This window comes from Tetrao urogallus (assembly GCF_951394365.1).
Source record: "Tetrao urogallus genome assembly, chromosome: 1".
Lineage (NCBI taxonomy): Eukaryota > Metazoa > Chordata > Aves > Galliformes > Phasianidae > Tetrao > Tetrao urogallus.
Genome location: NC_136813.1, coordinates 108147540 through 108166042, shown reverse-complemented (window position 1 = coordinate 108166042; position 18503 = coordinate 108147540). Strand labels below are relative to the sequence as shown.

The 18503-nt window shown below is 36.9% G+C and overlaps 1 protein-coding gene across 1 annotated transcript in view; it reads left to right on the top strand.

The window, feature by feature from the left end:
• ALCAM (activated leukocyte cell adhesion molecule) overlaps positions 1 to 18056 on the top strand; it is a gene marked incomplete at both ends in the record, with an annotated part of 114076 nt that extends 96020 nt beyond the window's left edge. The window contains 9 exons of the mRNA XM_079545742.1: positions 1127 to 1254; positions 2893 to 3022; positions 7135 to 7247; positions 8105 to 8240; positions 8319 to 8456; positions 9891 to 10019; positions 10721 to 10759; positions 11088 to 11205; positions 17969 to 18056. Of these exons, the coding sequence (XP_079401868.1) occupies positions 1127 to 1254; positions 2893 to 3022; positions 7135 to 7247; positions 8105 to 8240; positions 8319 to 8456; positions 9891 to 10019; positions 10721 to 10759; positions 11088 to 11205; positions 17969 to 18056 (1019 nt within the window). The remainder of the gene's footprint in view (positions 1 to 1126; positions 1255 to 2892; positions 3023 to 7134; positions 7248 to 8104; positions 8241 to 8318; positions 8457 to 9890; positions 10020 to 10720; positions 10760 to 11087; positions 11206 to 17968) is intronic.
• Between the last annotated feature and the right edge of the window lie 447 nt (positions 18057 to 18503).

Sequence of the window (18503 nt, the reverse complement as noted above, 5' to 3'; positions counted from 1 at the left end):
AGATGTTTGGATGTGGATAGGAGCCAAGGACATGTGGAGGAGAGAAGGTAGGGCCTTTTGACGTCTGGTACCACTCTTCCTATGAAGAGAGATGCAGATCTGCATTAGGGCTCCTGGTCATTGAGAGGCCACAATAAACTGCAGCTCATGTTATTGAAAAATCCCATAGCAGAAGATGAATGTGATGAGTGCCTTAAGGGGTCAGAAGGGTCATAGAGCCCATGCTTCATTAAACACAGAGAATCAGCTGTCAGACAAGGATTTCTCTGCTGTCTAGATAATTTTTTTTCATGTCTAATAAGGTGTGCTGTACTGTGTCTTAGTGCAAGACATGCATCCTTGGAATTTTATTTATTCATTGAAATTAAAGCAGCGTGAGTTATCTGCCAATAATATTTCCTTTAATTTTCTTCATTTTATTCTGTATTTGAAAAAATTTATTTAGGCTTCTACTTAGGAAGAATAGCATCTATTAACATATACTTCGTCTTTGCCTTAAAAAAATTACTCAAGTAAAATGTAAGTTATAGTTCAACTTCAGTGAACATGACAGAAGTGCGTTACATTTACAGTTCTGTTGACTATGTTAAGGGTCCTATTATGTTCGTGGAATTCATCTTTGTGAAAGGTTGTTGTGATCAGCATATAGAATAGGCTGAATAGAGTTGCTTAGTTCATATTTCTTCCATTTAATGGAAGAAGGCTAATATCTAATACTAATGCAAGGCACTGAGAGCCTCTGTTGTTGTTCTGATTGCTGCAGTCCTCCATATAGCAAGCTTCACAGAGGACAAGTTAATCCCTCATAATGAAATCATGCTGTGAAGCTGTTCTTGCTGATCAGGGTTGGATATTTTTTCCTCTTAAGCACTTCATAGAGTTGTAGTCATTGCTGTGTCAGTGATAGGATATTTTGGTTAATAAAAATGATTTTTGGTATCGTATGGCCTCTTTGTGGTTACTTGAATTGGCCAAAGTATGGAAAGTGTGATGGACTTCAGGTCTTCTGTAAGAAAGATCAACACATGCAAACTCGATGATGAAATCATGAACACTCCAGCCATGCATATCATATTACTCTGTAGTTTTTTGTGGAAGCTATTAAGTGTGTATGTTGTTTTCACAGATCCAACAGAGAAAGTGACTATTCGAGTGCTGTCACAAAGTAGTACCATTAAAGAAGGTGATAACGTCACTCTGAAGTGCTCAGGGAATGGCAACCCTCCTCCACAGGAGTTCCTGTTTTACATTCCAGTAAGTCCTTCCTTGCTGTCACTGTGTAGTGAAATATTCTGTATGAATCCTTCTTACAGACATTGATGCTTGTCAGTGCATACGTGACTCTAAAACAAATGAAGGAAGGAATTATAACTATATTGAAAGATAGACATTGGCCGTTACATCAGACTCTAAGAACGTCTCACCTGAGTTGGCAAAATAGTTTGAAAGAGCCTCTTTCCCCCATCCAAAGATTTTTGGTGTTTCAACCTACTAAAAATTGCCATTCTTCATTTCACATCATCATATATTTTTTTTTAAAAAGAAGTTTTGACAAAAGCAGTTTATCATTTTGAATATACCATCTTATTTTGGTCACACTGGACAGATTCAGCAATGAAAGTACAGGATATTAATTCAGCTTTTTTTTTTTAGTTTACTTTCACGGGTGAATCTTTGCAATTTCTTTTAGTTCTGTATTTATTAATTAAACTGTGTGGTGGCATACAGTCATAACGAAAAAGAAACAGCGTGACAGTGCAAGAGAAAATGTAGAACAAATCTGTCAAATGTATAAGATGACAATCAGGAAAGATAAAGGGTTTGATACTGTTGATTTTAGTTTTGTTGGAATCCACAGACAGATGCAGCTTTATATTTTAAGATTGCTACCTTCCTCCTGTGTGCTGCTTCTCTCTCTCTTCAATCTTATATCCCTTTTTTGTTCCTATTGCAGCACTGAGCAGAATTGAATGTGAGAGCCAAAAGCTACGGCATGCTTGCGAGTATTTCAAAAACTGTATGTGTAGTCCTTCGAACATAATCCTTTTCTGCTTTAGTCTCCTGGCATGTTTCAGTTACTGAAGGTTAGCAAGGGACACCAGGAGTTGAAGTCCTCTTCAGCCATTTAGGTGCAGTGAGTCATCCTAGGAATTTACTGCATGCCATGTGTCTCCTTGCTCTATGGTCACAGTGAGCAAGCTGAACACTGCAGTCCGTCTGATCTTCAAGTCTCCCTGCTACTGGGAGCTGGAATTTGCAATCCCTTTGCAAGACTCGTGGGTATTGTGACAAACCTGGTAAATCACTTTCTGGATTTATAGATACGAATTAGACTCTCATTCTGTACATGCTTCAAAGGTGTTCAAAGGCAGTCAGCTGTTATCTGGTAGAAACTGGGGAATGGGACAAAGCCCCAGTTTCTGTGGATAAACGCATGTAAGGTAGTGTATATGCTGATGTGGATAGAGCAGGGCTGTGCATATTGAGTGTGTGTAACGCAGTACATTTACTTCATGACCTCCTGAAATGAACATAACATTTGAGATACAAATTAAGAAACGCAATTTGTTTTGCAGTTGCAGTTTCTCCAACCCTTTCAGTCATCTTTCATCATCTTTCTACTGAATTTCTGGATTTCTTATTTTCATATTCTCTTAAGTATGCTAGCTGTTCAATTAAAAGAGTAAGCTTTTAATTGTAGGGTTTTATAAACTCTGTGGTCATGCAGGAAATAAACATTAGTGTTGTTAATGGGTAATTGCATTTCAGTAATACTGAAACTAAATGTATTTTGGTGTATTTCAGGAGCCTTACAATTAAAAAAAATCCCCAACAAAAAAGAAAGCTTTCAGCAGGCTCATATGCAATAAATGTTTTATTTTCCATCCACAGGGAGAAACAGAAGGTATAAGAAGCTCAGATACTTACGTAATGACAGATGTGAGACGAAATGCAACAGGAGAATACAAGTGCTCTCTGACTGACAAAAGCATGATGGACGCAACCACCATCACTGTGCACTGTAAGTCATTGCATTTTGTATTTGGATCCTTTTGTATAAAGATAGAAAACCTAGCTTGTACCTCTGCTTTACTTAAGGAGATCTCTCTAACTGACTTATGGTGAGCTGAATGATGTGGCTTGTTTGAAGTAATTAAGGTTGGGTTTTAAAATTTTTTTTCCTTTCAATGTATCTCTGCTTAAACACCTAAACTTTCTCAATTTCCTGGCTTAGAGATTCACTTTATGTAACCATTGTAGGTTATATACTGCACTGTACAGTGAAAATTTTGATATTTCATGTGTCACGATATGGTAAATTATTCTGATCCAGCAATGCCTCAGAATGTGCTCAGACAGACAGCGGCTTGCACTGAAGGTTGTTCTTTGCAGTCAAATTCACATTAGTCTGATGTCCTTTCATCTTATCTCAATAAGGTTAACACATAAGGAGAAGCAACTTAGATATTTGTTTTGTTCATGTAGTGTTTGAGTTTTTTTTCTGTTTTTTTTTTTTCCTGTTTTTGTTGTTGTTGTTGTTTGTTTGTTTGTTCGCTTCCTTTTCCCTGAATCATGAGAGCAACAGAGCTTGGTAAATTTGCTTTAGATGGACACAAGAGTATTTACTCATACTTCATCAACATGAAGCAACCACTGACTTGGATTAACCATTGAAGCAACTAATTCAGTGGCTGCTTTTAATTTTATCTTTTTGGGAAAATGCAGGAGTGGGGCCTCTTTCATTCAAACTTTACCATACTATTACAGGGTGTGAAATGAGATCCAGGCCAATGGTCCTGAGTTTTCCCCAGAGGATATTCATGGTCTCTAGTCTTCCCAGTAGCATAAATATCTCCTGATAGTTTACAGGTTCAGAGGGACTTAATAACAAACTGGAAATGCTCCCACAGTAATTATACTTCATATAAAAAGAAACGTCACATAGAAAAATGAATATCTATGTTTATTTTTCCTCATAAGTGTGGGTCAGGTTAGGGCATTTCAACTTCAGAATCTAGCTACTTGCTTAGGGAGTTAGAAAACTCTGATATTTCAGTCTGCTTGCCTCTCTCTGCCCACTTTTCAAGAGTTGAGGTGCCTCTGTCTCCTTCTAAACCAACTTTATTCCTTTGTTAGGTTTGATCAACAAGATTGACTGTATGTAATGGAACACAGTAAAGCAAGGACTTTTTGACTACATAGCATTTGGTGTGCCACAGTTTTTGCTCTTCTGCAGTTTGATGCTATGTGGGCTTTTTTTTCTTGGAAGAGGTACAATATATCTAGAATCTACCTGTACATGAATAATTACCCTCTTTAGTTTAATGAATGTTTTATATTTAACAAGGTTGTCTGCTGTTTTACTACCTATTCCCTTTTCTTGACAAAGAATTGGGATATGTAAGAGATCTGTGCTTCTGCTCCTACCTGCCCAATACCAAAGCTGAATTGCTGCTAGATTGCTGTGGTATCATTGGCCCTTTTGTTTTGTTCCAAGTGGTTAGCATGTTGACTAGTACCTCCATAAATAGTTACTCTAGAGTATGGCTTCTGTGGCTTCATATATATGGATATATAAAGAGTGAGTTTTCCTTTACCTGCTGTTTTTTGTGCATGTCAGAAGAGTTTCACTGTATGAGAGAAACATGTATTTTCATGATGTAATCCTGTCTGAGTGCAGCTACTCAGAATTCGTATGTCCAGTCTAGTACCTTGCTTCCTTTCTTTGTGTATAGCTTGTTTCTCTTAGATACATCTATCAGTATTAAAGCCTTTGCTTAGGTGAGGCTCAGAACAGTTCTGTACCTCCTGAATGCCCAAACCTTTGTACCTGTCCTTAAAATAATACTTTTTAATTCTTATTAAATTTTATTTTCCTCCTTTGCTTTATTACTTTCATTTTCTCATATGGATAAGTATTTCTTTCTGCAGTGTTACACTGTAAAAGTGTTCATTCTGAGTCAGGACTTTTCATTTCCTCACTTCTGATCTTGACACTTTAGGTTTTTCATTTCGATTAAAAATATAGGCAATACAAAATTTTGTTTATACCAGTGAATCCATTATGAACTTCACAGAAAGCTGAACACTGACATTTAAGCATCTGAGTTACCCATCAAATATAGGGAAATACTGCAAATTTTTAGGGTAGGAGAGAGAAAAGAAAGAAATCAAATTGCTCTATGGATTCTTCCTCGAGGGAATCCTATGAGAAATTGTATGTTAATTCTATGTTTGCCTCATAAAACAATGCTTCGAGCTGTGCAGTTCATCTCACATAATGTAAATTTTCCTGAACATCTGTAACAAGAAGACCCATATGTGAGAGGAATGTAGTCTCACTTACAGCACCAGAAAGATGGAGTTGTGGGGGGCTCAGGCTTGCTACCCTGGCGGAGGACTAGTTTGAAGGATTGAACTGAGGCTCAGTGTCGGTCTTGCTTGAGATGATGGCCGAAAATGTAATGAGTTTCTCCTTTCTGTGGTGTATGTGAAAGAAGATGCTCATTGTTCTTTGGTGATCTCTGGTTTGAGGTGATATCATGCTTCAAAGAATGAAAAGTTTAAGTAAATGTTGGAGAGTCGCTGTGAGGGGGGAAAAAATGTAGCTTTGTCTTCAACCCACTCTTCTGACTCGAGAGGAGCTGAGCTAGAAGAAACAAATCTCTTCCATTTTTTTTTTTTCCCTTGTGAAAGCAGTGGTAAAATCTGGAGTAGCTTTTGTTAATTTTCTTGCGCTAGTTGGAGAGGTGGGGGAAAGAAAGACTAAAGAAAAAAAACACAATTTTTCCCCTTCAAGACGTTTCTTTCATTCATGCGGATCTGGGACCTCTCAGAGTAGCCATTAGACTTTATAATACAGATAATAATGCAGTCTAATAATACTGGATGGACCATAGACTCTCCCTGAAGTCCTGCTTTTTAATGGTGTTCCCAGGGCAACCGCTGAATGAAACCAGTAGTCAAGTTCACTGTTTTGTTAAGTAAAACTCACTGTTTTTCCCTCCTTTACCAACTGTGATTTTGCCTCAAGTATATATATATATATACATATATATATTTAACTTTGCTTAAAAGCCAAAAGGATATTCTGCAGTGCTTTTCTAGTGCTATATTCATGATGAAACCATGTATGCTTGCCATTTGAGCTATTGTGTGTGTGCATCTGTGATAGTTATTTGACCAGGCAACTTGGCTCACAGGCAAAGCTCTGTGAGAAGGGAAGCAAAATAGAGGTTTAGCTTGGCAAATTCTGCTTTTCTTTCATTGTAGGATTTTCCTGAAAAAGCAATCACTAGCCTGCCAAATCCATATACTCAGAAAATTCTGGAGCAGTGTTTCCTGATCTTTCTTTTACTGGGTCTCACCCTCCCTAGCGTCAAACACAGCTATCACTGATTCTGCAATTTCCCTGAAGCCAAAACAGGTCAGGGAAAGCTTGGACTCTGAGTAACACAAAATGACTTTTAAGTTACTAATGAAAACAAAGAAATCAAAGGGCTTCATGTGTGGCCACCCAGCCTTATAATTCAGGCCTCTTGTCTCTTCAGTCAGTATCATCTGTCACACGCTACATTGACCACTCTCATTCTCTCCATATGCTCAGCATAAAAATCATCTTGTTTTATCAGATTTCAGAAAGTTACCCCTTGTCCTCCTATCCTCTTCTCTGCGTTTTATGAAGTAACTGTTCAAATTAATCTGTCCCCACCTGCTTGAGTCCTCCACTGAAAGTACACTTGAATCTGGCTGAAAAAGAGATTCCCTCACGGCAGCCTGTGCTTCCTCTTTCAAGAAACAAATACTGCTATGCTGAATACTCCTGCGGATTCTTGTGCCTCTTTTGTCACCCTTTCAGTAGTACAAGGGTGAAAAAAGATATCAATTTGTCTAGTAATTAGTAAGTTTTCACTTTTTCTGTTAGCCTGTAATTACAGCAAAAATGTGAATGTTCTTGCAACGCCTGTTTTAGAATAATTCTGTCTTCTTCCTTTCTTCTAAGTTTGATTTAGATTTTATTGAGCAAATGAATGTAATGAGTGCAATTAGTCACATTTTCTTTTCTTGGAAAGCCTATGTTATGGCCCAGGCATTCTGAGATTACCATTTTGACAAATGTTCTTTGTGCCCCAGATCTGGATTTGCAGCTTACTCCTAGTGGAGAAGTCACAAAGCAGATTGGAGAGGCCCTGCCTGTGTCATGCACAATTTCTTCTAGTAGAAATGCAACTGTGTTCTGGATAAAGGTCAGTGATTCATCTACTTCACACTTCATCTGTGTATTCATCACTTCATATTACTGTTGATACTTCAGTGTTTTGGGAGGGCGGGAACTATGCTGATTTGGCTTTTGGAGGCCTATTGTTAAAATGAATCTTATGTGCAATGCTAAAATAAGAGACACCACTTTAAATTGATGACTAAAAATTAGTTACTGTAATTATTGGCTCAATTCTCGGAGAACTACTGAACAGTATAACACAAATGCAATTTTATTGAAATGGTCTGTATGAGGAACTTTTAGAATCAGGTCCTGCTAAGAGGAAAAAGCCCTTTGAAGGAATTAGAATTTATCAATTATTTATTTATTTATTTTTGGTAAGCTTAATCTCGGTCCCAGTAAATTTAGCAGGACAAGGCTGGTTGAGAGATTAGATGTTGGCTGCTGGCTGTTCAGTGGGTGGTTAAAAAAAGTAGCTGTCGTAGATAGCAGGTTTAAAGAACGCCAGTACTGATGGAAACTAAAAATGATGATACCTGAGGTCATTTAGTAGTGAACTCCTAAGCTCAGTTACTAGAGGTGTGTTGATAGTGTGTCAACTTGTACCAATAGCGTTTTTCAGCAGACTACTGGCAAAGCTCAGAAAAGTTGTTCCCATCTATGCCCTTGACTTGAAGGTGAAGAAGAGAAGCGGCTTATATCAACATCCAATAGTTTCCACTTTTCATGCTGAGATGTTGCTGTCTGCTATTTGAAGGTGGTTACTAACAGGGAGACACTTGAAGTGTAAGACTCTAATCTGTTAATGCCAGTCACTTTTGTAATGTAGAGGTTAATGTATTCTGAATTAGAGTTCAAAAGATTAACTCCTTGCTCCATCAGGACAATACCAGAATGAAAACAAGTCCATCATTTTCAAGTCTGCAGTATCAAGATGCTGGAAACTACATCTGTGAAACTACTCTACAGGAAGTTGAAGGGCTAAAGAAAAGAAAGACACTTAAACTTATAGTGGAAGGTAAGGAAGCAAGAAAGCTATGATTATTAATTATGCTGTTCATAAATAAAATGTTTAACTGTAATATTTTTCAAATAGGAAAGCCTCAAATCAAAATGACAAAGAAAACCAATACAAATAAAATGTCTAAAACAATTGTCTGTCACGTGGAAGGATTTCCCAAACCAGCAGTGCAATGGACAGTTACTGGTAGTGGAAGCCTCATAAATAAGGCAAGTATCTCTTTTACTACTTTAAATCACGCCTCCTATGTTTTGGTGTATAAAGTCAAGAAAAAATTTGCAAGTAATTAGATGAAGGAGTTTAATCAGTTTTATTTCTTTGAGAGAAGGAGGGTAAATTATATTACAGGCTTATGTGGACAATAGCTGCCTGGTACCTGCATGGATAATTTCTGATGATAAAGGGCTTATGCATATTGCAAAGGTATACAGGTTCCCTCACCTACAAGACGAAGCTGGAAGGAAAAAAAGAAGTTTGTAATTAAAATCTGCATTTTAAAGTTATTCAGTCATTTTGCTTGGATAATGTGGCTTTGCCAAATACATAAAGGATTTACAAATACTCTGAAATTTGTGTTAGAAAGTAATAAGGTACTTGATGTAGGCATTAGCTGGGGGAAGTATTACCAGTAAAAATCAGAAAATATGCTCACTATAGTTCCTAATGGACTTTGCAGTTTTATCCTAATGTATATGTTATTTTTGTGTGGTTATATCATTGTTTCTTACTGCATTTTGGAAACAAAACCAAAATGCAGTCAGCCTAGGGGAGAAATATGAAGACTTAAGCAGCTTGAAAAATATCTGAAAAAAGAGGAAACTGAAATATCTTCATACTGATAACCAAAACACATGCAGAGAATTGCCATATTTTGTCTTGATGGGAAAAATAAATTAGATGCGTATAAAAACATTTGAAGACTCAAAGTATAATACCCACTGTTCCTGCAGATTTCACTGCTTCCTAAGGTTTTGCTTTGGCCCTTCAGAAATTACAAGACTGTGAAAACATGTCCATTTACTTGCAACTGTAGGTTAGGAATTGTGTTGAGTCTATGTAACTAATTAATTGAAAATAATGTTTTTCTGGACATGGTATTAATGTAAGAATGGTGTACAGCAAATTTAAGGTACACCTTCATCGCCATTACAGCACTGATGCTGCAGGTACCACTAAATAGATGTGGCTTGGCAAAATGATTATTGGGTGGAAACAACTCATGATTTGGAATCTTTTAAAGTGGAAATCTTACAGTGGTCATAAAGAAATGCAAACTTAGACATCTCGTTTTGGGGTTTCCTTGGAGAATTTTGTTCTATGGATATTCTTTAAATAGTTGGAATAAACAAAAACAAGTACAGGGTCTGGTGAACTTTTGAAAAATACCTCTTTAGAAGTCTTATTGCAGTATGTCCTGGGCAAAATGTAGATACAGCTACAAGAAAAGACTGGGCAATCCAAATGTTTGCATTACCATGTAATAATGAATTATTTCTATTGTCATTTGGAAAAGTTATTTGGAAAACTGAAATATGGTTGATTGTTATTTCTCTCTAAACATTTTCATTGCGTAAATACAGATAATAAATTCTTTGTTGTTTGCGTTTTTCAAGGATGCTAACCTTCATTTTTTACCTTTTCAGACAGAGGAGACCAAGTATGTTAATGGAAAATTTTCCAGTAAAATTATAATTGCTCCTGAGGAAAATGTAACATTAACATGCATTGCAGAAAATCAGCTAGAAAGGACTGTGACCTCTCTGAATGTCTCTGCTAGTGAGTATCTTCTAAAGACCATTTTTCTGAAAGTTGTAGTTCCACATAGAGTATCCACACTTCGTGCACAAATGAAGGCTGGATGTGCATAATAATGTTGGTAGTAACGTAGTTACCTTTTTGTCTCAAAAGCAATAGAACCATTAATAGTGTAGTAGAATACAGAATGTGTTGATAGCTTTCTGAATGAAGCTGCATAGTCTTCCTTGACTAGTTATATCATGTATGCAATGTATTCATTTTATATTCAACGTAAGTATACAATATATATATTTATAAAACATGAGTTTTGTGTGTAATTTGTGTAATATTACGCCATAATGGTACAAAAGAATGTACATTTAGTATAATAAAATATTACTTACAAAAGACTAAGTCTTTATTTATTACTACATAACCATCTTTTACTCCTCAAATTCCAGTTTGTCATTAGTGGTATTGACTTTTTCAATTTTCAGTGAGGAAATATATTAAGAAGCTGATAGTTGTGAAAGAGGAACACATAAATATTTCTGAGACTACTATTATAGTATTGAACAGGATTCTTCAGTTGGATATCTTACAGTTATAAAAGAATAACTTTTTCTTAAAGATGTTTGGCAAATATTGCATTATTTTTTAGTGTCACTGATGCAAATAATTATAAGTAGTATTCAGGTTATAACATGTTTTATCTTTAATTTTAACATTTTTCATTTCAGTAAGTATTCCAGAGTACGATGAACCAGAGGACAGAAATGGTATGTACAGTTTTCTATCTCCATAATCCTTTCTGTTCATTGTCTCAGATTAAGACATATGCAGAATCACTGAAGAGTCCCTCATAGTAGGACTCAACTTGATCTGTAGCAGGTGGCACCATGATTGACTAGGAACATGACTTCCTTGAAGCTTTAAGTGTTGTGATTTTTTCGCTTGATCTTTTTGAAACAGTTCTTTTTTTTTCTTTTCCTTTTTTCATTTTGATGTTCTGACTCCTTTTCTCATTTCTAATGCAAGTATTTTTAAAATGCTGTATTACTTTTCTTCATCATAAGTTAACTCATTAACTTTTCTTCTTTGCTTCAGATGACAACAGTGAAAAGGTTAATGACCAGGCAAAACTAATAGTGGGGATTGTAGTCGGTCTTCTGTTGGTTGCCCTGGTTGCAGGTGTTGTCTACTGGCTCTATGTGAAGAAATCAAAGTAAGAATTTATGAAAAACTTGATACTAAATTTTAAAAAATAATCATAAACACAAACATATATTTACCTGTTTTCCTTCCTGCAGCATTCCAGTAGTCTGACAGGGACAAGTTGTTATACTAAGTGCATTTAATAGAGAAAGGAAACTTGACACTTCTGATTGGCATGCCCTAAAGCTCAACAAGATATTTCTCTTGGATAAAGGCAGCTTACTCCAAGACTTTTCATAGTTAGCTGTCTCTAATGAGGTTCTATTTCCTGACAGCCAAATCTGAGCTGATATGGTACCTGTGAGTTAATTGTGGGAAGTCACCTCCTATGTGGCTCAATTGCTACTAGAAATTGTCTACACTTAAAAATTTGGGTAACTCTTCTGCTTTAAAACGCAGACTAAATTGCAGAACAGATCTAAATTATCTAGGTCCTTCATTCATTCATTCATTCACATATACTTTGAGATCTATAGAAGTAAAAATGGTAAATGTAGACCTTTTATTGCAGAAAAGATAGAAGCTGTCATCCAAATGAATGTTTTACCAACCTAAGCAAGCACAGGATTTGCCATTGAGGTCTGCTTGGCTTTCAAGATTTTGTATTATCACTCAGGCCCGCTTTCAGATCATCCAGTTCATTTTATTAAAGTGTAGCCATTTTTCTTCATAATTTTAAAGACGGCCGTGACTCTGTGCCATTTGGCCTTGTCATCATATATGTGTCCCGAGGGAGAACTTAGAACAGGCTTGCTGTCTGGAAGGTTGTTGTTAAGTACTTTTTAAATAGGGAGATTAAAGAAGTTATGCATAATAAAAACAAATCAGCACAAATATATATATATAAAAAAAATCTTAAAGTTCTTTTTGTGACTTTTCATTAAAGTTAGCTCAAATGAAATCTAAAATGTGTGGCAGAAAACTGACAAAGTGTAACAAAGAATTCTCAATCTACTTTTCTTATAAAATGCAGGGTTTTTTTATATTACATAAGGAATGTTCTCTAGACATAACTAAGTAGTTTTTGGAAGTTCTGCAAATAAAGAACTGCTGATTTTGACAGAGCACAAAACCACATTCAGATATTATGGAAGGGTGGGGAAGCAATTTTTTTTTTTTTCCAAAGGTCATGCTTCTTTTGCTTACAAATTAAGAAGTAATAATAGAACCATAGAATCATTACAGTTGGAAAACTTAAAATCTTCTAGTAAAATAACGTTGAGCTCCTCCTCCCACACTTTGCTACTCTTGTAATAATGTCTAGAATCATTTTCTCTCATCTGTTTTGAATATGAGAATGTGCAGTCATAAAATGATGCAGTGATTGGGTTTTTGCAAGAGGTGGTAGGATACAAGGAGGGCAGAGAAGGTAAAGTATTTTTCTTTGCACCATTTATATATTGTGGTGAGAGCCGATTAGAAACCTAGATTACAGGATGTCATTTGCTGAAATGAGCTTGTGATTTAAGATAGCTTTTTCCTCTTCTAATATAGGATACTTTATATAATAAATGGAATATTCTATATTCTTTTTTCTTTTCCTTGTGCTCAATTTCTCTTATACATGCTTCAACTAAAATCAGAGCTTGAATTTATTAGAAAGGTTCACCAGGAACAAAAAAATAACAATAAAAAACCTTTATAGTTAAATAATAGTCTTCCTATTTCATACAATGTTGCTGGCTTCTGAAACCCTTAATTGATATATTGTCACTGACAATCTCATGTTCTCAGCATATATTGAAGTTGACCTGTTTTTATCCTCCCTAACTTGTGCATGCCGTACTTGCAAGAGCAAGCTGAGTGTCGGCACCTATTCTCTGACAAATTTTTCAGCATAAATTATAATCTAGAAGTAAAAATACTCCTTGTAAAAAGCACCTTACACCTTCAGTTACAGTCTGTGTCCAATCACAACTGTCCATCCCCGTGCAGGCCAACAGATAGTAGTCACTTATTGAACCCACCCTTGAACAGTAACTCACCTAATCTCTATCCCTAAAGTGACGCCAAAGGAAAGTCTGAGAAGGCAGCAGCACAGAACTTTCCAAGTCTGCCGAGGCAAGAAAAACATTACTTTTGTCATTATGGGTGTTGTGGTTTGCATAATCTTCTATTGTTTTGTCTTCCACGCTAAGTAGAAATTACACTTGTAGCTTTGGAATATATTCACAATAAATCACTTATAGAGTTATTCACTGTCTCAGCTCCACTTGATGCAAAAGCTGATTATTGCCACATATTCTTCTCACTATGAATATTATCCCATGAATCAGGGCCTCATCTGTATTCCATGTCCTGCAACCAGCCCTGTCTCACATTAAGAGCTGAGGCTCCCTATCCCAGCATGCTTTGTCTCTCCTTCATCTGAGCAGAAGGCCAAATGCTTGTTTTCTACAGCTTTGTCCATTTTCCAAAAAGCATATAATGAACTAATTAGCACTGATCAGAGGATATAATATGGCACTGAAGAATCTTACTAAAACTTTTGCTGTATCTTAATTAAGCAGTTCTAGAACACCCATCTTCTGTAAATCCTTTATATACAAAATTTTCATGTTGCCAGAAACTAATGAGAGTTCTGTACACATTAAAGGTTTAGAAAGAAAGCAACATACCCAGCAACCTTTATCCCTGTTCTCCAGGCATGGAAGTGCAGCATAGATTTAAAATGCAGTGAAAGTATATGCAGCTGGGCAAATTGAAGCACAGCAGCAGTCTTGAAATTGTTCATGCTCAGAGCACAACAAAATATTGAAATTCTCCTTAGATCACAGTAATCAAGAATGTTGCTTGTCTCGCTCTGAAACTGAACACTTGAAGCATAGCAATTCTGCTTTACTGATACTTTATAGGAAATCAGCATACAAAACCAAATGTAGCAGGACAAATATACAGGCAGCTTGCTGTATGTTTACAACAAGATGCAGCACTTGCATTGTTTTTCATGCAATTGCTTTCCAGAGAAAAGACCAAGTTAAGAACAACTCTGGAAGCATCAGTTAACATCACAAAACTTGCATGAAAATGGAATAAATTGAATTTACGAAAATTGCTCCTTTGTTATCTTTTTCTTTTTGCCTTTTTTCCTACAAATAGGCATTTAAAAGTAATTGTAGGAATTAGAAGGCAAAATTGGGGTGAAGGGAAAGAGGTTGCAAATAGTCCAGGTTTGGTGGGGTGAGATCCTCAGCTCCTACAAAATCCTTTTCAGCATTGCAGTTCAGTGTCTTAACATGCCTTTCAAATGTGTTGCTGACAGTGAAGTTCATAGCTCTTGCTTCAACACTTAGAACTCCATCTATGTGTGTTTTCTTACCTGTCATTATCACAAGCTTGATAACAAGACAAAGGCACTGCAGATTTTCTTCTTCAGCAGAATTCCAGTTGAGGCTTGGTTGCATGAGATAAAAAGAAATTAGCAATTAAATTCCAAGGAGATATGTATGTGTGTGTGTGTGCGTGTGTAACCTATATGCAGAGTGTATTTACAGTAAAGCAAGTAAAACAATGGAGATAGGAAAAAAAAAAATTCCTTATATTAAGAAAAGCGTTATAAAAAATATTTAAACAAAATGTGTGAAAATAATGGCCCCTCAACACACACTCAAAAGAAAACCGAAGACCTCATTTTGGCACTACTTACAGAGACATTTTGATTAGCATTCCCTGAGGATAATCATTTTCCTGAAGAGCGAGCATAGATAAATGTAAAATATGAGTCATGATTTTAGCAAGAGCTTGCAACGATCTGTTTTAAAAACGATTAAAAAAAGAAAAGAAAAAAAAAAAACAGCCAAGAGATATAAGTAAGCTCATATTAATACAACCAGCTTTCACAATATCATAGAATCCTAGAATGGCTTGGGTTGGAAGGGACCTCAAAAGATGATCTGGTTCCAACTCTCCTGCTGGGGGCAGGGTTGCCAACCACTAGATTAGGCTGTCCAGGAACCCATCAAGCCTGGCCTTGAATATCTTCAGGGATTGTGTAACATTGCCAAAGCATACTAAAATAGGGGCTTATCGGATCTGTTCATCATTTGTGTGAGATGACAGAGTTGCCCATTCCTCTGCTGTTGGCACAGCGCTGCCAATGGATCACACTGCTGCAACTCAGTCCAAATTTTGATTCTGTCCCTTAATAATACTATTTAGCACAAAAAAATTACAGAAATAGAATTTGTACTGAGGTGGTGAATCTGCCCATATATCAGCATTTGGTGATCAGCAAGATCACCAAGACACTAGAATTGAACTTTGTATGTATTTCAGTCTCAGATGCTGAAAATCTAAATCTGTCTGGCTTTCTGACATGAAAAGCTGCTCTGATTTCAGACAAGCAACGCTCACTGTACTCCACATCAGGATTCTGGGGAACTCTCTTTCAAAGTCAGAATGCTGCCTTTCACCTCTCCATTCTCACCCCTTTTGGCTCTAGGAAAACAGAGATGGCAGTTAGTGAGGGAATACCACGGTTCCATTGAATGCAGAGCTACAGTGAAACACCTGAAAAATAAATCTTGATAGCAACACAGGACCTACCAGCTGTAGTCATTGATCCATTTTAACCTGATCAAAGAACAGTAATGCCACTTAGTTACAGTTTCCTGTTGTTAGGCGGTTAGGTGTCAGGTCATTCGAGATCCAGTTTGCTTTAGGTCCTATAAAAAAACGTGGATAAGAGGCCAAAAAAAGGCATCATGCTGAGCCATGCCAATAGTCTGTCCATTCCACTCACTTGTCTGCAGCAGCAGCCCCAGTGCCCACATACAGCACTGTGAGAGCAGATGAGCACAGCGCTGCTTCCCCACCTCCAGCTCATATCAGCTCTGGCAGTTGCCCAGATCCAGATTCTTTCAGCTTTTCATCTCTTTCCTTACCATCTCCAGTTTTGTGAAAGACTTCTTTGTGGAAAAGGCTTCTTAACTGTGACAAGACAGATTCTGTGCTCTACCTAAAGCAAATTTTTACATTTAAATTTAATTAGAAAAAATAATTTTCCAAATTTTTAAAGGTTTTGTTTATTTGGATATTTTGTTTGTTTGCTTTTTAACTAGGATTAAAGAGATTTGTGAAGGGTTACTATGATCACAGGAGAAGGTCAATCTCTACCAAATCATTGGATTTTCTTCTTCATTACATCTTACATCCTTTCCTCCTGTGCACTTATTGTGTTCCAGGCTGAAGAAAGTAGGAAGTTCACAGTACGATAGAAACTTACCACTGTAGAATGTGTTCCTTCAAATATCAAGTTTGGCATTTTAAAATTAGATTTGCCTGTGACAATCAGTAGTTTGAATCTGTGTATAAGAAGGTTTACAGCAAAACTGGTTCTGCACAGACACCTGCCCTTCTGTCAGTCACACAAGCAGAACAGAGGCAGTCTGAGAACATTAGTAAAAGATAAATGCAACTTGGAAGAATTACAAGTTTGAACCTCCTAGGAAGTAACCTACTTTAAAACTTTTCCCATTCAGCATACTCCATGGGGTTTGGGACCCTGAATTGCATGCCCTCTGGCACTGCCCATCGTACACTGCTCCCACCAGCAGCTGTCACAGCATTCCCAGGGGTGCTAAGGAGCAGGTGCATTAGCACCTGGTAGAAGCTTGCTGAGATAAGCACTAAATAGTGCTTTATTGACAGTACCTTTCACTGCTCCTTCAGTTCAGGGCACGCACAGTGCTCAGCCCTGGCTCGCAGCCTTTGCTCAGATGGAGGATGTGCACTGAAACACTCCAATAGCAAAAAATTGGAATTGGTGGTTTTGTAAGGTACATACCTGCATGGTGTCAGCGTCCCATGTCACACTCCTTTCCCTACCTACCTGTGTCTTCATTGCATTTTGCAAGTCAGTGTCACCGCAGATCTTTACTCTGAAGCAAGGGTAAGCATATGCATAAATCTGTCACAACAGATGTTACTTTTCTGTAGGGGAAACAAATTATCCTTAGAGAAAATGCCTATACCATAATCTGCTTTGACACGAGGGATTTACTTTGTCCCACTCAAACACATTTGCCCATTTACATTTTAAAAATTGTGGCCTTCAAAATGTTATCGCAGCTCTGCAGGAATCTTTCACCTTGGCAGACAGTGAGGATTCTCACACATTAAATGAATGGCTTAGTGGTTTTATTGTGCTAAGCCAAACTAAGCACTTAACTCATTAATTCATCTCCACCACTAGTATTAAAGACAACCTGCTATTTAAAACGAGGCATACCTCTTTTCTCCCCCTCAAACATTTACACAATCCCTTCTTTACTTAAACCTTGTCAGTCAGAGCCAGCACAGATCTGGAAGACAGAATGTTTTCTTTTTTTGGTGCTGCCTGAATTTTCCTTAAATTTCTTCACAGTTAAAGAGCTGCTGTTTGGCACAGCTTCTGAAAGTCAATTACTACGAGTACACAAAAGATTGCTAGGTTGATCAAGATATCTTAGCCATACTTGTAACATTTTAGTATGCCTTAAAGCAAACTCTTGTTTATTGAAACAAGCTTCACAATTAATTTGTCGAGATACATGAATCTGCACAACCAATTCAACCATTCTTGCTAGCTCAGAATAATTCTGGATTTCCCAAGATATAGAACACACAAGCATGGCTTCAGTGGGGAAACTGGTGCTATTAGTCCATTTACAATCATATGCAAGCCTATTGCTCTGCTCCAAACAGAACTGTAAGAGGGGGGAGCAGCATCGTTAATGTGTGTATGGAACAAAGTGCTGTAAAAGTGCAAAAATGACCCTAATTTTTCATTCTAGGACAGCGTCAAAACATGTAGACAAAGATCTCGGAAATATAGAAGAAAATAAAAAACTAGAAGAAAACAATCATAAATCTGAGACTTAAGAGACAAAATGTGTCAGTCATCATTCCAGGTAGGTGTTTCATACTGCAAAATTTAACATCTGGCCACCTCTTCTCTCTCTCGCAATCCATGTCTAACAATCACAGGATTAGCTCGGGTCTCTGTTGCTTACCTTCTGGGCATAGGAAGTAGAGTGGTTTTGGACTCTGGTGATATGAAGACAGACAGACTCAAGTCCCCAGCCAGTTACTAGTTCTAACCTGCATAGACACACATTAAAGAAATAAGTTATAAGTTAGATATAAGTTAGTACTTGGCTTTTGGGCTTTTTTTTTTTTTTTTTTAATTGTGCACTTGGGGAATTGAAAAAACTAATTGTATAATATACCACTGTGGTATATACCTACCTGTGCATTTCTGTGTAGAAGGTGTGTAGGTAACATTTAGAAGGTTTCAAGTTATGGCTTTAAATGCTCACGGAACACTCT